This window comes from Mizuhopecten yessoensis, unplaced genomic scaffold (genome assembly GCF_002113885.1).
Source record: "Mizuhopecten yessoensis strain PY_sf001 unplaced genomic scaffold, ASM211388v2 scaffold1471, whole genome shotgun sequence".
NCBI lineage: Eukaryota > Metazoa > Mollusca > Bivalvia > Pectinida > Pectinidae > Mizuhopecten > Mizuhopecten yessoensis.
In genome coordinates, this window is record NW_018404063.1 from 289,409 (window position 1) to 311,080 (window position 21,672).

At 37.5% G+C, this 21,672-nt stretch overlaps 1 protein-coding gene across 3 annotated transcripts in view; it reads right to left on the bottom strand.

The window, feature by feature from the left end:
• The window catches only part of LOC110462861 (DNA polymerase epsilon catalytic subunit A-like), an 80,821-nt gene that overhangs the window by 42,846 nt on the left and 16,303 nt on the right, over positions 1–21,672 (bottom strand). For 2 of the 3 annotated variants that reach the window (XM_021517101.1, XM_021517092.1), the window contains exons 11-27: positions 20,351–20,470; positions 19,303–19,363; positions 18,114–18,185; positions 16,771–16,884; positions 15,321–15,533; positions 14,435–14,671; positions 12,427–12,529; positions 9,592–9,738; positions 8,682–8,976; positions 8,035–8,127; positions 7,301–7,445; positions 6,601–6,801; positions 4,830–4,982; positions 3,667–3,792; positions 2,683–2,771; positions 1,518–1,620; positions 985–1,065 (exon numbers count right to left, since the gene is read on the bottom strand). In XM_021517101.1, the coding sequence (XP_021372776.1) occupies positions 985–1,065; positions 1,518–1,620; positions 2,683–2,771; positions 3,667–3,792; positions 4,830–4,982; positions 6,601–6,801; positions 7,301–7,445; positions 8,035–8,127; positions 8,682–8,976; positions 9,592–9,738; positions 12,427–12,529; positions 14,435–14,671; positions 15,321–15,533; positions 16,771–16,884; positions 18,114–18,185; positions 19,303–19,363; positions 20,351–20,470 (2,353 nt within the window). Of the gene's footprint in view, positions 1–984; positions 1,066–1,517; positions 1,621–2,682; positions 2,772–3,666; positions 3,793–4,829; positions 4,983–6,600; positions 6,802–7,300; positions 7,446–8,034; positions 8,128–8,681; positions 8,977–9,591; positions 9,739–12,426; positions 12,530–14,434; positions 14,672–15,320; positions 15,534–16,770; positions 16,885–18,113; positions 18,186–19,302; positions 19,364–20,260; positions 20,278–20,350; positions 20,471–21,672 lie in introns of those variants that run through there. The other variant, XM_021517109.1, reaches the window with a different exon arrangement.

Consider the following 21,672-nt stretch of genomic DNA (forward strand, 5'->3'; position numbering starts at 1 on the left):
AAGGACTCCAACAAAAAATAATTAGAAATCCCCTTCAAACCAGGCAGAAAGACTTCATTTGATCTGGAAAGGACCCGATTTATAAAATGCCTATTGCAAACTTTGATATTGACACAAATTTTTTATGAAATCCTTTTCAAAACATGTACTTGTAGTACAAAATGAAATTGGCATTTCCAATTTCTGAACTGAACTAGAAATTGTCTGTAAGACATAAAAGCAGCTTTGACCCTGTGACTGACCTAACATCAACAGTGACCTTGCTATTGATACGTAATTGTATAAAATCCTTTTCAAAACAAGTAGTTTTAATACAAATGAAAATTGGGATTTCCTATTTCTGAGGAGGTTTTGATCTGGACTGTAAAACAACTGTAAGACATGGATGCTGCTTTGACCCTGTGGTTGACTTGAACAGTAACAATGACCTTGAACTCAGGACCCTTATACGAGGTATTCTCATACTCGACTTAAACGAAAATCTCTTCAACAAGATTCATCAGTTTGGAAATATGTAATATCAGAGTTTTACTTTCCACACAAACAATGTATGTAGTAAACAAGTCGCAACGTTTCAAGACAGACTGGTCCCTTTGTCAAGCTAGATAGCTTGACAAAGGGACCAGTCGGTCTTGAAACGTTACAACAGGTTTAATAGATATAATGTTTGTGTAGATTATTAAAAGTAAAACTTTGATATTAAATGAAAAAGAAATTAAATAGGTAGAGTCATGACATGCCTGGATGGGACCGACATGGGGCAACATTTTGCAAGTCAATTATATACTGTTTCATAAAGCTGCATTCTGACCAGAACATTTACCTGAGATTCACATGAAACACATTTTCTTAGATTACTCTTCCTATATTTGGTATTTGGTCAAAACTCACCATTAACAGCTCATTTTTATCATTTTACACCCATTGAATGCCCCCACATGAAATGGCTGGGGACATAAAAATGGCTGCTGTATCATTATTTACCAATTGTAATGCTGCTGGAATGGTGATGATCTTCATAACAGATCCACCGAGTCTTTCTACGTAGTACTCCCAGTCAAGGATCTGACAGCAACAGAAATAATATCAAATCATTATAAACAGTCAAGGATCTGACAATAACAGAAATAATAACAAATCATTATAAACAGTCAAGGATCTGACAGCAACAGAAATAATAACAAATCATTATAAACAGTCAAGGATCTGATCACAACAGAAATAATAACAAATCATTATAAACATGTTTTCTTGCCAAATGTTTTTGGTTATTTCAGGAATACCTGTGAATTGTTCGATATTGCTGAGTGCAAACCGTTTTGATATAAGAACGAAAATAATCTTGGATGATTCTTGTCCTCATTTTAGAGTCAAACTCGTTATTTTTGCAACAGGAAATTTTAACCACCTCTTCTCCCCAAACTCAAAATTTTACAATTTCACTTACTCTACATGAGTCTTTTTGATGATTGTGTGTTTTTCTTGTTTTAAGTAAATCAATAATGAAGTATACTAACCTCTCGAATTTCAAATTCATTGGTTGCGGGAGACTTCAGCCATTTTCTCAGGTAATGTTTCCGTACACTTGGCTCTGCTTGAAAGATTGCCAGTGGTATAGCCCTGTGACAGAAATCATACAGCTTCAGTCCTTTGACAAAATATATACACAATACAGAGTCACCTGCCAAAAATGACCACTACTCTGTGCTTCTGAAGTGTAACTTGTCTAGACTGACCACCACTCTGTACAGTGTAACTTGACTAGACTGACCACAACTCTGTACAGTGAAACTTGTCTAGACTGACCACCACTCTGTACAGTGTAACTTGTCTAGACTGACCACCACTCTGTACAGTATAACTTGTCTAGACTGACCACAACTATGTACAGTGTAACTTGTCTAGACTGACCACCACTCTGTACAGTGTAACTTGTCTAGACTGACCACCACTCTGTACAATGTAACTTGTCTAGATTGACCAGAACTCTGTACAGCATAACTTGTCAAGACTGATCACAACTCTGTACAGTTTAACTTGTCTAGATTGACCAGAACTCTGTACAGTATAACTTGTCTAGACTGACCACCACTCTGTACAGTGTAACTTGTCTAGAATGACCACAACTCTGCAGTGTTACTTGTCTAGATTGACCACAACTCTGCAGTGTTACTTGTCTAGATTGACCACAACTCTGCAGTGTTACTTGTCTAGACTGACCATCACTCTGTACAATGTAACTTGTCTAGATTGACCAGAACTCTGTACAGCATAACTTGTCAAGACTGATCACAACTCTGTACAGTTTAACTTGTCTAGATTGACCAGAACTCTGTACAGTATAACTTGTCTAGACTGACCACCACTCTGTACAGTGTAACTTGTCTAGATTGACCACAACTCTGCAGTGTTACTTGTCTAGATTGACCACAACTCTGCAGTGTTACTTGTCTAGATTGACCACAACTCTGCTGTGTTACTTGTCTAGACTGACCACAACTCTGCACAGTGTAACTTATCTAGATTGACCACCACTCTGTACAAGTTAGTTTACCTGTTGAAACCAACCATCACTCTGTACAAAGTAGTTTACCTGTCGAAACTGATCACCAATCTATACAAAGTAGTGTTACTTGATAACTGTGCACAACAGGTTTAGTAAAGCAGGCTTCAAGATTGTACCTTTCAGTAACAGGGGCACCGTCTGGCTTCTTGGAGATGACGTAGTTACAACTTACACCTGCATCCTTCACCATCTGGTCACCGAGAAACTGGAAAATTGATAATCCGCTTTAATTTCCTGTACGCTAAAATTTTATTTTTACAGCATTTACTTAACAATATTGAAGTCATTACTTTCAATGGTTTTTTTCTCCTCTTACGTCCAATACCTTCACCCCTAATCCTTTCACCAACTGTAGACCATAATGGACTCATCAAGTCCAGTTTAAATGTGTATGGGGTTGAATGAGTTGAAGGAAAAGGGAATCTCAACCATGATACAACTGAGGTTTCACTTGTAGCCAGTCGATTCACCAGCTGCTTCCATGAAAACATTAGAAGAATGATAATGGGGTTCTATGAAATATACAAAAACTTGTGTGTGCTACATGCAACTTGAAACCATTTTGAAACCATTTTGAAACCCTTAGCTACAAACTTATTCATTTCATGAAAACATTAGAAGACTGATAATGGGGTTCTATGAAATGTACAAAAACTTGTGTGCTACATGCAACTTGAAATCATTTTGAAACCCTTAGCTACAAACTTATTCATTTCATGAAAATATTAGAAGAATGATAATGGGATTCTATGAAATGTACAAAAACTTGTGTGTGCTACATGCAACTTGAAATCATTTTGAAACCCTTAGCTACAAACTTATTCATTTCATGAAGAAAATATTAGAAGAATGATAATGGGATTCTATGAAATGTACAAAAACTTGTGTATGCTACATGCAACTTGAAATCATTTTGAAACCCCTTGCTACAAACTTATTCATTTCATGAAAATATTAGAAGAATGATAATGGGATTCTATGAAATGTACAAAAACTTGTGTGTGCTACATGCAACTTGAAATCGTTTTGAAACCCCTTGCTACGAACTTATTCATCTCTTACTCTATAAAAAGAAGCAGACATGCAGTTGGAACCCTTACCTCGGCCAATCGCCTCGCTGTGCTGATGGACATGGACTTCTGGGAACCATAATCCTCCAGAGTTCTAGACATTCTCTTTTTTTCGGCGATCAACTCAAAGAGTTCAGAGTCTGGCATATTGGCAGCCTGTTCAAAATATTATTTTTTACGTTAAAACAAGTAATCACGAATGAAATGAATCCTCTTGTGAACACGAAACAAGTTTGTTGTACTATTGTATCTAACACTGGTATGGCGACTCAATGCTATCTGTAGAAAATAACCAGAGGAAAGACTGAAGATTTTTCTAAAATCAGTACATTTACAGTTTGTGAATTTTGAGAAATATCTTAAAAATGACACATGTTTGAGTTCCTTGTCTACAGGTTATCATAGTGAATCCATGTATATACAATTTTGGTTTATATTGATTTCAATATTCATAGATTTCAATATTTATGTTGCTATCGTACTCAAATCTTGTGAGAATTTCACCATTGAGCCAAAGAGTGGCTTGAGTGATTTTTTGTTATTATCATTGTATGAGTTTCTCGCAGGGCTGTATACATATTATGTCATGGGCCTGTATCCCTTGGATTTTATGTAGGATGGGTTGTCAGAAAATATACATGATTTATTCAATTGTTAATATCTAAAACATACTGAAAATGATTAAATAAAAATTGTAAAATATTCATTTCACAAGCTTAATTGGAGTTATCTCCCCTACAAAATTAATTGGATAGTTATGACAGAATATATGTAATGTTTGTAAATAAGTTCGGAAAGGACTTAAACGGGCATAGCCTGATGTCCAATCCAATTGACATATATAAAGTCAATAAAACCTGTTGAAATGGAAAAAAAAATGAAATGTCATGTTTTGAGTAATAGTCCACAGCAGCTATTGTAAAATATTTACTTGCCTCAACTATATTTTCAAAGTAAATTATTAAAATTTCCACTAGGCCAAACATGAAATCTACTAGCCCCAGTACGGAGCAAGCAGAAATGTACACTCCTGTTCTGGTAAATGTAGGTAACGAGAGCAAAATGGTATAAGATCACAAAACTATGAAACCAAATTAAATGTGAATACCTTTTCAGCCCTGATTACAACGTTAGTTTTTTTCTATCATGTACAGAAATGAAAACATTTTTAAGACTTTTCACAGCAACCTTACCTTGCTGAAGAGGACGTCTAGCCAGTAGTCGGCCACCTTGGCGACTGCTGCGTAACACTCCTCCAGTGTATCACCCTTCAGGAACGCCTCAAACACTGACGACTGGAAGATCTTGATCAGCTCCAACTCACCGTTCCTTTTTACCTCAAATCCCTGTAAAGTACAATTGATGGTTAATAAACATTTCTCCCATAATATGTATATAAATTACGTGTGTCACACAGAACTCTTATGTTGGATACGTGTGTCACACAGAACTCTCATGTCAGATAGGTGTGTCACACAGAACTCTCATGTCAGATAGGTGTGTCACACAGAACGCTCATGTCAGATAGGTGTGTCACACAACTCTTATGTTGAAAACTTGTGTCACACAGAACGCTCATGTGTGTTTCGTCTCACACACAAAACTCATGTGGGATACATGTGTCACACACAGTTCTCTCATGTGGGATATGTGTGTCACACAGAGCGCTCATGTGGGTTACATCTCACACACAAAATTGTCATGTGGGATATGTGTGTCACACAGAACTCTCATGTGGGATACATGTGTCACACACGGTTCTCTCATGTGGGATATGTGTGTCACACACAGTTCTCTCATGTCAGATATGTGTGTCACACATGGTTCTCTCATGTTGGATACGTGTGTCACACATAACTCTCATGTGGGATACATGTGTCACACAGAACTCTCATGTCAGATATGTGTCACACAGAATGCTCATGTGGGTTACATCTCACACACAATATTGTAATGTGGGATATGTGTGTCACACAGAACTCTCATGTGGGATATGTGTGTCACACACATGGTTCTCTCATGTGGGATATGTGTGTCGCACAGAACACTCATGTGGGATACATGTGTCACACATGGTTCTCTTATGTGGGATATATGTGTCACACAGAGCGCTCATGTGGGATACAAGTCATACAAAACTCTCATGTGGAATACGTGTATCCCAAAAAAAAGTTAATATGGGATACATGTGTTCCACATTGGTGCACTCACTGGTCTTTACGATGACAATTTCACAGTCAAGTGATAGAGTAACATTACGACATTACATTCAAAATCCTGTCCAAATGTTGCTTGATGGCGAAATCTTGCCATGGCAAGTTAAACACCTCAGGAACATAAGTGTCATTGCACAAGCTTGCCCTAAAGGTATTACATGGATCTATGAATTTGGTATGTTTTTCTGCTTTTTCCAAATACGGTCTTAATTTGCGTTATCACAAGAAGACAAACACGAACATATCGCAGCCTCCTATAAACCTTTGCTATAGTGTTGCATTTGCATGGTTCATGGTATTTTGGTAATGAGGTGGAAGAAAAGACGTCGACCAATATGTCGTTATGTGGGATATGGAAATTCTACCCTGAGCTCAGGTAAAGAATTTGGTGTTAAATCCTCAGTTCTGAACCCTCGGGTAAAATATCCATATTGCACCTACCTACATATGATAGACGCTATCAATCTTTGCAAGCCTCAAGGCTCAGAGAGCCAGAGCTTCAACTTAAAGGCAACAGGCTGTGGTGGCCGAGTGGTAAAGGCGTCTGACATTCTGCTTCTACTGGCTAGCCTAGCCCTCCACCACTGGGTCGCGGGTTCAGGACCTACGTGGGGCAGTTGCCACCATCAAAACCTGGCAATTCTTTAAATGACCATAGCTGTTAATGGGACGTTAAACACAAACAAACCAAAACTTTGATCCAAAGGAAACGTTTTTTCCACAAAAAACTCATTGACTTAAAACTTACCTTTAGCTCAGCAAGAGAACCATCAAAGTTGAAGACAGCGTATCTCTTCTTGAGCTTTTTGCCTTCCTCCTTAGACGCGGGGAGAATCATAGCGAGATATGGACCGTCCACCTCGAAGAAGATGGAGTTCTCACTGCGTAATGAGTACTGGAGCTTGTTAGGGTCTACTAACTCCTCATACTGGTCGTTGGTGAAGAATTCCTAATTAACACAAACACAGTACAGGGTTCGTACAAGAATTTTACAATGAAATTTGAGTCTGTTGTTAGGGCATTTTAAGGGCATTTTAAGGGCTTGTTCCAATTAAGGCTGAAAATCTCCCGCCATTCGCAAATTCTCAAAATACTGAGATCTGGATGTGTAACCGGGATGTCTCAAATCTCACCATATAAATATTTAACAACCTTAAAATTCAATATCAGTTAGCTAGTTCGAAAATCTAGAAAATAAGTCATAACAAACATTTCATTTTCTAGGAGTTTCTGAGTTCATCGTTATGATAATAACACAACAAACCACCAAAATCAATATACAATCATAATTTAATGATCATTTAGTCTAATTCAAGGCTCGTTTCCATCCATTTAAAACATTTTTGTTAAATTTAAGGGCTTAATAGGGCCTTTTAATCAATTTACCATGATTTTGAGCATTGCCCCTGGGTAGGAGACAATCAATTTATACCCTGATAACCACTGACCTTGACCATGATATTGAGCATTGCCCCTGGGTAGGAGACGGTCACTTTTGCTTTCTTCGGGTTTGTAGTCTTGAGGACATAGTTTTCAGGGAAAGTTGCGGGTAAAACACACCAAATACCATCTGTGTCTAGCTCCAGAGGGCGCCTGCATTCAAGTGAAATTGTTAATTTTTCTGGGAACAATGGATGAAATTTGCACAATTTGAGGAAATGAAGTAAGGTTTTGGTCAATAGGATTGTTCTGACACCTTCTTTGTGCTCTCTAATAAGATCAACATCTTTCTTTCATGTTTATATTGAAGACTAATGTTTCATTTATAAATACCAGTAATACTGTAAAATCATAAATTTTCGTGGGACATTAAATTTCGTTTATTTTGTGGATAACAAAAATCCGCAAAATCATATCCCCACGAAAACATAAATTTGGTATGATATAGACCGGGGGAAATCAGAAATCAGCGAAATATAATGTCCTTGAAACAGGCTAGTATATGAAAACCACGAAATTTTAACCCCAGGAAAATAATTTTATTTTACAGTACTGTAAATATACATATTTTAGTGGTAATTTTATTTTTTAGCACTTTTGGTAAATTTCGACCTAGTTTTCTAGTGCATCATTATATCCTGAGTGTGCCAATTAGTTCATGTTTTTTATATGTTAAAATTTGACAACACTAAAATGAGGACTTTTACAGTATTTATGTTATTGTGTGAAAAATCAGTTTTACCCGATCTGTTCGACGATTTCCTTCGCTTTGGTGATGATGTGAGCCCCAGTGTAACACACAACTCCGGCCATCTCCATACTGTACCAACGAGCTCTGAAACCATGGTAACACCACATGTACTGTAATAAGCCCACCTCCACTTCTTTTATTTAGCATCCAAGGTGCTTTGAAAATTGGCTGAAGGAGGCACTTATCAAGATTACAAAACCTGAGTGTTGGCAGTTGCTGTCAAGGCGTCAGGATAACTGTTAGACATATCCCCAGGGATAATTCCAAAATTGTTCTGTTTTATATGATCCGCAGAATAATATGACAAGCGTAAAAATTATGACTCTAATGCCTTCATGAAATAGCATGCATTTGGTTGTGACGATTCATAAACATAAATAGTGATGTTTGAAAATAGATTAAATCACACATCTAAGGGCGCTTAAAGGGGGATGGGTGCTAATCACAGTGAATACCGTAAACTCCAATTTGATATCAGGATGTCATCAAATCGATTGCCGATATGATGTTGGTTTTTCTTAAATTAAATTTTGCAATTTTCCAAAGTTCCTTCCCAAATTAAGAAAAGTCCTGTAAAAGAAGAAACGGGCTATAAAACCAGAAGTCATCTAGAAGCAAACTTTTCAGTAAATACTCACCCTTTTCTCATCACATAACCGTAGAAAGAGTTCAGAATACACTTGTGGGCGAGTTGGAGCGAGTCGTAAAGGACCACCATACCGTTGGCACGTTTTATTTCAGCTGCATCTTTCAATTCCTCAGCCTCTGCTAATTTCCTCTTCCACACCTTCACAAGCCCTTTAAATTCATAACGTCTGTCTCGGAAATCCCTGACAGTGTCGACGTAAAAAGAGTTTTCTCTCTGACAAATTGTGGCGGTTCTCTCCTCCATCTTCGTAGAATGGACCTTTTTATAGGCCTTTTTACAGTAGTCTACAAACAAAAGCGTTTCATTAACTTAAACCTACCCACATTGTATTCACTTATTTTATATGACAGATTTATAAATTAAGGATCCCTGTATCACAGCAGGCAAAACGTCAGAGAATTCCACTGTAGTTTTTCATACATACAGTTTGGTTTGGTTTGTTTGTGATTTATGTCCTATTAACAGCTATGGTGGAGGAAAGCCGGAGTTCCCGGAGAAAAACCAACAAATTTGTTCGTAAGATTTCTTCAAGGATATGATTTTTTTTCTGAAATTATTTATCAAACCTGTAATGATGTTGGGGAAAATGTTTTCAGTGCACATTTGCAGTGTTACGGGGGATCCTTAACTCATTCACCCCTGAAGACACATTTGAACTCTTCCAGTTCAAAGGATGGAATAGTCCATTATGAAATTTTAGGGTTGAATGAGTGAAATCAAAATTTGAAAGATAAATAAATAAATTATCCAATTTTTTCTCTTGATACTAAACAATGGTTAAAAATAAAAAAAATCTACTGTTTTCAATCTGAATCAAACTGTTTAGGTCCTGATTTGACATTTACCATAACCTTATCAATTAATGTATTTATTCTAATCTGTTGCCCACATCCACCTACCAGCCAATCGTTTTTTCTCTATGGTTGCCTGCTCCTCACGGTTGAGCTGGTGAAATGCCCGGGGTTCCCCTCCAGGGGCAAATGGCGGGAACTTTTCATTCTCCAACTGTTGTTGTATCCGGTGGAACTCGCTGCGTGAGGCAGGCACTGCAAAAGGACATCAGCCATTAGGTTTTTTAGATCAGGCTGTATAACAATATACTCTGCAAGGTAGACACTGGTGACAGTAAAGTTTAAATCTGACACTCAGATGTTTATTTCAAAGTGTTGTTGCCATAGTTACTGATTTTACATCTGTGAATGAAATCTCTTTGGTACTAGTTTGTGTTTTGGTTCATATATATATAGGTTCTTACATGAGTTTCCATTTCATATGAAATTTATGAAATGAGTCGAAGAATTTTTAATTTAGCGAGCTTCTGGCGAAAAATGCGCGACGAGTTTCATAAATCTAACATGAAATGAAAACGAGTGTAAGATCCTTTTTATCACATAATCATGATTTGTGGCATTTATTTGTGTTAAACGATAATTTTCATACAATCTTGAAATGTAAAAAGCCGCCATTTTGACTACAGTGCGTAGGCCTGTGACGTCATGTTCTTGTCCTTGGCGTGACGTCACAATTGAAACTGACAACCAATCACAGGGCTGATAGGTCATATTACATGGGTTAATACGCAAAAACATACGACATCGGTATATTCACTGGATAACACAGTACATTATGTGATAAAAAGGAGAGAGAAAGGAAGTAATGTTTTCATTTAACATTTGCTTCAATGCATTCAAGCTTAACTCTTTCACTGATGTTTCCCCACACAAAATAAACTTCCAGGCGATGGCTTCTCAGACAGATTCCATTCTTTAATTTTCTTATTCACATAATTTAAAACATAGAAATGTCTATACTCTGTTTTGGTTTATCATCAGTTATGAAAACATACATAGTCTAGTGAAGAGTGTGTATGTTATCAGGATTTCTTTATTGTTGGAATGCAAATTCCTTTAATCTCTGTATACAGGAATTGCTATCCTCAATATCCAGAGGTTTGGCTCACTTTCGCTCTTTGCACCCCTGGAATATGTCATAGCAAAATTGAAGGCACAAAGATAGCTGTTTGATTGGTCTCAGGTAAAAACTAGAAAATGTCTGTAAGACATAAATGCCCCCGCTCATGGATGGGGCGGGCATACAAACTCACCAATCGCTATGCTGATACTTGTCCTTTGAAGATTATAAAGGAGCGACACTCGACTTCAAAGCCTGTCATTTTTTACCGTTACATGACAGCGAGATTCTTTTGATGTACATCAAAGGATCAAACTAGTCTCTTGTTTCATCAACAAGGTGGCACACACTGAGCCTTTAATTTTGCTATGACATATTCCAGGGGTGCAGAGAGCGAAACTGAGCGAAACCCCTGGATATCGAGGGTGAGGAATTGCATTATCAGCGGAAACCTTTTTGTATCACCATCTACAGAGATTCATCAGTGAAACACTTTCCAAACATCACAGGAGGTACGGAACGCACTTGGCCGGTTTTGTATGTTTCATAGGCTTCTCCTATGGAAGATGTTAATAGACTCTGTTTAACAAAGCACGCAAACTCCAGACAAAACTACCACAGGGAAAAAGGTATGACTGGAATACAAAGTTGGTACAATGGAGCTTCCCCTACAAGTGATGGCTAGTTAACATCATTATCTAGCTTGCATTAGTTAATTTTCACATTGTATAATGACACAAAAGTTTACCGAATGTCTTTTACAGTTTGAAAATTAACTAATGAGTGTTAGTAACAAGTAGGTAAAAGATGGAGCATCAACACCAGGGATTCCGGTCTCCATCCCTTACCTACTCGTTATTACCTATCGTCTATGGAGCTCTATTAGAATACTCCGGTATCCACCTGAGATTCCTCCACCGAGACATCTACCAACCAGCACCTATAGGACGTTGCACTCCTCCGCCTCTTTGCATTTTTCCACTAACGAAAGTTAGATAAACATGATAATCAACCATCACAAGTTTTGGGACCTTTTTCTCCCACAACGTTTATACATTGTATCTAGACAACCACATTTCTCTTGGGAATACATTATTACCATCTCTGAGTGGGGAAGCAATAGCCATGAACAGTGAGGTCACAGTTAAAGATGACGTTGCAAAGTATTGTGACCAGTGAAATCACGTCCAGGGTGTTACTCACTAGTGAGTAACCAAAAACGTTTACCAACTCCTAGCAGGTTTATCCAATGAATCAGGAGTCAGGAAACCTACAGTGTTTGTGGGGCATATAAGTAGAAATGTAGACCCAGGGGTGTAGGATAGGGAAATTCCACCCAAGGGGTTTTCAATTTGGCAAAATTTCCCTATCCTTTATCCCTGGGCATGAAAGAGTTTTTTTCTCTCATTCCAACTGCCAGAATAAGCTCAGAAACCATGAAAGTGTGTTTGGACTGGCTACCATTTTGAAATATATCAACTTTTCCCCAGAGCCTTTTTGATGGAAATGAATCTGTCAGCGAGATTAAGCATACCACATATTTGCAAACATTGTTTGCACAGAAAAATAATCTTATCTTTCTTGCTTGTATGGTAAATATATTGTAAAAGTATTTTCATCATGTCTCCTCTTCCACATTGCGGCACTGACTTTTCCAATTTGTGTCATCACATCATTGTTGAGCAATTGTAGCATCACCTCATGTGAAAAGGAGGGTAATATAGAAATTTGTTACAACTCTTTCTTACCTTGGACAGCTCTATCTTAGAAATGAGAGAAATACATATTCCACGTTTATACCACAACGAGTACCCTCTACTTACTTGTTTCTCCTCTCCACATCCATGTCATGTGACGCTGACACACAGCACCGGGCTTGTTAAAGTCACACGCAGCACACGTTGCCTCGTCTACAATTGCTGGAGGCTGGAGAAGAGACAAATTCCTGAATTTTGATGAACTGATTGGTTTACTACATGTTACATATTCGTGTTGGGTTTTGATCTCATTATCACAAATGTACTCTACACCCACATCTTGCCACGACAGAATCAAAGTCCCCCTGTGCCATCTTGACTCAACAGAATCAAAGGGACCTGTGCCATCTTGTCACGACAGAATCAAAGTCCCCCTGTGCCATCTTGCCACGCCAGAATCAAAGTCCCCCTGTGCCATCTTGTCACAACAGAATCAAAGTCCCCCTGTGCCATCTTGTCACAACAGAATCAAAGTCCCCCTATGCCATCTTGTCACGACAGAATCAAAGTCCCCCTGTGCCATCTTGTGAAATATATACCGTAAATGAGTTTCTTGTATTGAAAGTAAAATTTTCCATCACTTGCAAACTTTCCTAGTTGCTAAAATGTTTCGATTCAACCCATAAATCCCTTATCTTGTGAAATGTTCTGTAAACATACATATTTAAGCGCAATCAAATTTTTACGATTTCTAAAATTTAAACAATTTAGAATATTCATGAAAATATTCAATAGAAAACACAAATTGACACAATCATAGTTTAGCGGAATATTTAGAATATTCATGAAAATATTCAATAGAAAACACAAATTGACACAATCATAGTTTAGCGGAATATTTAAAGTGTTAAATAAGACTACTGCTACAATATGTGTGCGTTGACTGTATTTTGTCCTTCACCATCCTCGAAATCCAGGGTTTACGCTCACTTTCGCTCTCTACACCCCTGGAATATGTCAGCAAAATTGAAGGCTCAGTGAGCGCCACCTTGTTGATGAGACAAGAAGACTAGTTTGATCCTTTGATGTACATCAAAAGAATCTCGCGGTCACGTTATGGTAAAAATTGACAGGCTTTGAAGTCGGGCGTCTCTTCTTTGTAATCTTTTAAGGACAGGTATCAGCCTTGCGATTGGTCATTTATTTTTACCCCAGACCAATCAAACAGCTGTCTTCGTGCCTACAATTTTGCTATCACATATTCCAGGGATGTAGAGAGCGAAAGTGAGCATAACCCCTGGATATCGAGGATGGTCCTTCATTAGCTAATTCCACATCCGCCCAGCAAACTACTATTGATTACATGGTTATCATATGGTTCAATCATATGACCTATTCTGACGTCATAAAATGGCATTAAAGACCTATATAATGACGTCATAAAATGGCATGAAAGACCTGTATTTTGACATCACAATGGAGACAATAACAGGAAATAAATGGATTCTCAATAACATACAGATATTCAGTAAACACCAAAGCTGTTCTTGTGGAGTTGAGAATCCTTTTATTTCCCTTCATGTTCCTATAGTAAGTATCTAGGGATCCCCTGTGGATCCTCCCGAGTACACTACCCCATTTTCTACAGAGGAGTGTTGGACGTCTCTTTCCTTCTTTACCAATGGCGACAATAGATATAGAACAAGGATGACATTTATTTTATACTTTTAACCCTTTCACCACTGTAGACCATAATGGACTCATCCAGATCAATGCATGGTAGAGTCTACTAAAGTTACATAGGGGTGAAAGGGTTAAAGTGTGTTCTGCATTATGAATATTCATAAAGTTCTTGATCAGGTGATAGGTCTAAAACTGTGACATTCAATTTTTGAATTTACCGCATGTGCAAATATATATATATATAAATACCCTGCGTACAAATACAGCACGTGAAATTCACATACAATACATATGACGAAATGATGAAAGTTAAAATTCAGCAAACATTTATTTCAGTATTAAATGACCCATACATTAAGAGCACCAGGACAGAGCCTGGTTTCAAAACGGAGGACATTCAGCTGTAACTAGGACCTAGATGACTCCCTGCCAGGTGACTTCCAACCATTACCTGTAGTCTGTTGGTGAGAATGATGTTTGGGTACATGGCCGCCACATCCAGATGATAAATGATGGGGTTTTCCAGGCGGTTCGGACAGTCCCGCAGCATGGCCAGACGTTCAATGATGTCCGTGCAGACCTCGTCTAAGTTCGTCACTGTATCCATGGGAATTTTTTCCTCCTCTTCGATAGCATGCTTCATGGTCTTGTGCACCTTATCTATGAGGTTTTGGAACGCTTCCGGCACCTGGACAAATGATTACATATCACCAATGGGACCTTGATTGTAGTTCCAAACAGTGAGAAATTCAACTAATCCAAGTTTGATATATAAATGGAATATCAGTGGAGTTTATAACGGAAAAAAATCCGGACTTTGATATAAATTTGAATATTCGAAGTTTGATTGATGGAAGTTTGAATGTATATTTATATCATAGTTGCCGATAGATTTCATAAATCCCAGACCAGGTTTTTTTTTATTCTGATAATTTCATATAACAAATTTGCATAATATCTGTGTCACACATCATGACATCACATTTTATGTGAAAGTTTTATTGTAAATAAAATAATTACTTTAAACTGAAAAGATGTCTAATGAAGCAAAGCTACTGATAACTCCTACGTCAACATTTTTTTTTTAACTCATTCACCCCTGAAGACATATTTGAACTCTTCCAATTCAAAGGTTGGAATAGTTCATTATGAAATTTCAGGGTGAATCAGTTAGGGTAACTATGGTAACGGCAAGGATTTGAACCCATCAAATGAACAATTGGAGGTGTAAATTGTTGTTAAATGAAATCGTCTGAAATTATTCATGTAAGATATTTGAATCCATTATCAACTCTTCAACTGTAAATAACTTATCATGATAAATATATAAACCGTACCATTCTAAACCTGCAGGGAAGGTCGGCTCTGAACACTCCGGACTCCAGTGCCTCTACGTGACCTCCTACATATGTCTCAGAGTCCAGTACATGTCCGTCCTCCGTGAGCTTGTTGAATACAGCTATCTGTTTATTGGGGAATACGATGTTGGCATGATAGGCCTGGACCATGAGAAGGGCCTCACACAGCGTTCCGGATCCCTTCCTTAGCACCTGGTGTTGGAGAGAAATAAGTGTATTGATTAAAACCTTAATCGGTTTAAAATCATAATCGATGATTGATTTGTAATTGGAAGTCTGTTTGTTTTACGTCCTATCAACAGCTATGGTTATTTAAGGCCGTGCCAGGTTTTTGTGGTGGAGGAAAGCCGGAGTACCCGGAGAAAAACCATCTACCGACGGCCAGAACCTGGCGACTTCCCCACGTAGGTCTCAAACCTGCGACCCAGTGGTGGAGGGCTAGTGGTAGCAGAATGTCGGACACCTTAACCAAGTAGAAAACTGATCGACGATCAATTGCATAATCAGTTCATAATTTCAAGAGCCTGAATACCCAAATAAAGTGAGAACACTACCATAAAATCAATAGACAAGAGTTGTTAACTATACATTAGGTTTTGTTCTTTTATAATGAATGGATTTCAAGCAATTTTCATGCAGTTTTATCAATCATAGAGTAAAAAACAAAGGAATATATGACTCTCAAATACCTTTTTAACATTGAAACTTTTAACACTTTGATTTTAATGAAGAACCGATTATATCGATAATAGAATTTTTAATCAATAATCAGAATCGGCAAGGCAAACCGATCATCAGCCCATCACTACTTCATAGCCAGTCAACTCAAGATTGTACTGAACCAAACATTTTATAATTTTATTAAACCCATATGCATCTAGCCATCGAAAACCTCTAAAACTACAGCAAGTCTTTCCTTTTCTTATTTTTGACAGTCTCTTATTTTCAGGGATTTGCCAAACTAAAATTTCCTCAATTTCTTGGGATCTATATATTTTTTCCCCGCAGATTTCAGGTCTAGTAGCTATGGCACATTGTGTTATGGTAAGGATGGATTAATTTGCTATCTTATTGGAGGGATTTATTTCTGTAGTAATACTGTTACCACGAAAATTAGAACCCAATGGACATAGAACCTTTACAGTATTTTCTATTATTCTAGCTTAGTTAAAAAAAAAAAAAAAAATCAGGATAAACATGATGCAGATACCTTGTATTTTTGTATCTTTGCTTCTAGGTTTGGAAGCTTCATTTATTTAGCTACCTAGTTAAGAATTTCAAAATAAAGGTACTTGATATATTTCAGCTCAAATTTGATCCCTAAATAACACTGACTCATTCACCCCTACCTATCTAAACTGGACTTGCCCAGTCTTTGATATGGTAAGGTTCAAATGTGACTTTAGGGGTGCATGGGTTAAATACTTACCTCGTCTGGCTCCATAGGGATGATCGTACACAGGGCAAATATGAACGGGTGGACATACTTCATGTACAGGTAGTAGGTAGCTACAGCGTCGGACACGGAGTAGTTAGAGAGCACCTACAACGATCAATTACATACTTATTGTACGTCAGCATCTAAAGCCAAAGTAGAAGTTGCACTAAAGTATTAAAAAGACATTGTCTAGTCATGATACGTGTCCCTACCATGATTTTGTTTTGTTTGTTTGTGTGTTACGTCTAATCAACAGCTATGGTCATATAAGGACATGCCAGGTTTTGGTGGTGGAGGAAAGCCGGAGTTCCCGGAGAAAAACCACCGACCTATGGCCAGTACCTGGTGACTGCCCCACATAGGCCTCAAACTCGCGACCCATTGGTGGAGGGCTAGTGGTAGCAGAATGTCAGACGCATTAACTACTTCACCACCACGACTTTTTTTTAATTTTATTTTTTTAATGTTTTTTAAGTGCTGAAGTTGCACTTTCTGGATCACTACCGATTTGTTTCCAACCATTTCTTTCCGACAAATATTTCTTAGAATCACAGCAACTTCTTAAACAATTTCAAACACAGAAAACTGCAAGGATCTGATTAGAATGCATTAATGTTATAATTTCCCTCCTTGACATTCTATCTTCTAATTTTCTTGCGAATAATTTTTTACATTGAATTACATAGCATATTATCAAATTGAAATGGGCTTGTTTAAATTTTCTGAACAAACATCTAGTCCAGGTAAAGAAAATAAGGGCAGCACGATAGTCTGAGATTAGTGAAATCTTCAACTGAACCAGTGGTTCTAAAAACTTTGATATTACGTATCATGTTGAATAATATATACATTTATTCTATATAAAAGTACAGGGCTACACAATAAGGGTAGCCTTATTCCGTCGTTGCGTATTGCAGAGTTATCTTCTCTTGGGAGCAGGGATTGATTGTCACGTCACTTGTTTGTGAGAGTAACGTCATCAATTTTGAGAAAACGACGTAATTTTCTCCCCCAAACCAATGACGTAACAATCAATACCTGTTCCCAAGAGAAGATAACTCTGCAATACGCAAAGACAGAATAGTCGGAGACTAGTGAAATCTCAGGCTGGACTAGTCGTTCTTGAAACTGCTAGCCCGATTTGCTAGCCCGATTGACTAGTCAAAATTTGATATTACTTTTCATGTTAAATAATATTTGTTTGATGGAATTTACACACAGACTAGAAAAAGTGAGAACTACTAGCTCAAATGACTACTGGTTTTGAGAATTAATTTTCAGCCCTGTAATATAATAATACAGGCTGGTAGAATTACTAGAAATTAATAATTTACCTGTGGTTCCTCACTAGCCATACGACACATATCCTCAGGATCCATTTCTACTGGGTTGTACCTCAGCTTGGCCTGTAAAGGTTAAATGAAATCAAAGCCAGCCAAGTCCATACTTGCCAACGTTCCCTATTTAGGAGGGAGACTCCGGATTTTGGACCCTTAAATTTAGTATTTTCAACTAGTAAGTTTGCTAAACTGTTCCTATATTACAATATCTAATGATTTCATCTGAAAGAACAACTCACAATGTCGTTTTAAAGGGTTATTTTGTGTCTAGGGGGTATATTCACACATATAATTTTGTTTTGATTTTAAGCATGCAGAATCTCCCCCATGGAAATTTCAAAAAGATGGCAAGCATGCAAATCTTCAGATCAATTCTCATTCTATCAATTATTCAAATATGTTGTATCTCAGTTGAGGTGAAAGGATCAAAAAGCAGAAATCTAAACTGACGTTCCAGTACTTCTAAGAAGTTGTGGAAAAGGAAGTTATTTATGAAATAAGGAGAGGCAATTTTCATGCCTAATCTGATGATAAATATTGAGTTATCTCGCTGTTGACAATCGACCCAGTCCAATGTAGCTACAATTTTTTTTATAGAAATACAGTATCTGCAAGAAAAAATAATTACAAGTGAATGGGTTAGCAATAAATAGCAACCCCACTCCGCCATGGTTTTTTTCTGGTACAGCCCTATTTTTAACTTAAATCTTTGTATTTTGACAGAAATAGAGATAAATTTTCTGCCATAGAAACTTACTTAGTTTTCCTTTCCACATCCTCGATATACAGGGGTTACGCTCTCTGCACCCCTGGGATATGTCATAGCAAAATTGAAGGCACGAAGATAGCTGTTTGATTGGTATCAGGTAAAAAAGCCTGACCAATCGTTAGGCTGATACCTGTCCTTTGAAGATTACAAATGGGCGACACTCGACTTCAAAGTAAATAAATTTTTACTGTTATGCGACCGCGACATTCTTTTGATGTATATCAAAGAATCGAACTAGTCTTCTTGTCTCATCAACAAGGTGGCGCACACCGAGCCTTCAATTTCGCTATGACATATTCCAGGGGTGCAGAGAGCGCAAGTGAGCGGAACCCCTGGATATTGAGGATGTCCTGTCCTTCATGAAGGCAGAAATAAATTATGACCTATTCATGATATATATATATTAGACATTACCTTGGCAACAGCTTTTAGGCCTTGACTACCTACAGGAAGGTAACTGTCTCGTTTTACCCAGCTACAAATCAAAACAAAAATTCTGTAAAGTTATTTTTCGTGTAGGGGCAAATTTAGTGAACATCAACGAGGCAAAGTATTACAAGTAATTGGTCGTCCCCTGCCTTCTCTCAATACTGGTTATTTACGCAGTATTAAATTCTCGCGATCTTGACCAAAAATTAGAAAATTTAATTTAAACGGATTATAATTTCGCGATCTAGAACTGGGAAGAAACTCAATTTTTGCAGTGTTTTAAAGTGTCAAATGAATAGGCTTTCATACAGCATACTTACAAGAAAGTGTATTGTATTAAACAAATCAACATCAAAACTATTAAACGTGTGATTTCCAAATATCTTATTGCTTCACTCTGGGTGTATATGTATCGTCATGACCACATGCATGCTATTTAATGACAACATTACGGTTATGAAATTTAATATCGCGACTCATATTAACGCTTGTCACATAATTCTGCATATCATATTATCGCGATTACGTCATTGGCCCGCAAAATTGCGAAAAAATATCATCCCTGCGGAAATATCCTGCTATGTATACAGTAGTTATCTTTATAAAATCATGACCTCGATATTTCCTTTGAAGATCATCATTAATAACAGGGCAAATGTAAATATAGGAACACTAGGAACAAGCTGAAAAGTCAAAATAGGAAACTTTCTATGCGTGAAAACTTCCGCTTTCACAATAGATACATACCATAGACAGTCCATGTGTATAGCAGTCCACGTGTATAGATACGTACCGTAGACAGTCCACGTGTATAGATACGTACCGTAGACAGTCCACGTGTATAGATACGTACCGTAGACAGTCCGTGTGTATAGATACGTACCATAGACAGTCCACGTGTATAGATACGTACCGTAGACAGTCCACGTGTATAGATACGTACCGTAGACAGTCCATGTGTATAGATACGTACCGTAGACAGTCCACGTGTATAGATACGTACCGTAGACAGTCCATGTGTATAGATACGTACCGTAGACAGTCCATGTGTATAGATGGTCGAGACTTGTATTCTCCTTGGATATCCTTCTGGAAGCCTATTTCCTGCGACATGTCCAATCCATGGAGAGCAGCTCTCGATTCCACAAATGGCCTGGAATGGGTGTTAATTGTAGATCTGTATATTCTAATTTCACACACATTTCATATTTTTACGTTGATTTTCATTTGTTAAGGGTGCATTAACATTTGTCACAAACAATTTAAACAAAGTAAGTGGAGACTCCCAACGAATTATCGCCCACCCCATTTTCCTCCTCCCATGCCTGTGACCTTTGACCTTGACCACCAAAATCTAATCAAGGTGTAGAACTCAATATTACCATACTATGTTGCAAACATGAACCCACTAAGGGGCGGAATGTTACCCCCTGACTGCCTATAAGAGTGTCTCTATAATTTTGGACAGCTGACTTTACTGATTTCGGCCCACTAGTGCTTAGTGAGTTGTCTTAAAAGGTTTAGAGTCGAGACATTTACACTCTTTGCAAAACAATATAAAATTTTAAACAAATTTTATTTTTCAAACCGAATGAACTAAATGTGTTCATGGGTCCATGAGATGTCATGTACACTACCTTTAACTATACACAGATGCACACATAGACTTGAACAAGGACACACCGATACTTGATTACTCTATATACCCCCATTGAGTGGTGGGGTATAAAATATGAAAATATAAGCAATACTGTAAGTTAGACTAAAACTTATTAACTTACAGCACAAATCCAAGTAAATTTACAAGTTTACAGCAAGAATCATGGTCATTTGCAGGTTTATTTTTTAAGTTTCCATTAATTACAGTATATTGGGAAATTTTCGACCAGTCAAACATTTGTCATTCTTTCATGAAATCAAAATTTGTAGTTTATTATTTGTAATAAACTTTGTTTGTAAACAGCCATTTGTTTATATGTCATGTGCAACATTGTTGATTTTGAAGTATTAAGGTGTGTTAGAGATATATGTGGATAAATATCATATATTATCTTAATACCAGCATGTGTACCAAAATTTAGGTATACGTAATGCTGGCAGGTTATATTTATAGATACAGAACAAAGAGCATAGCTCAACAGTCTCCTACACTCTTCTTACACGTGATAATATGGTAATAATTAGATTAGTGATGATGCTGATTGGCTTAAGCTATCACTAGGCAGGTCAAGGTTAATTACCATTGGTCAAGTGGTTAGCCACGCATAATTAATGAGATGACCAACAAAGGTCAGCGTCACCCCGCACTGTTTTAAGAAACTATCGGAGCGTGCAGACGCATTTTACATCAGCTTA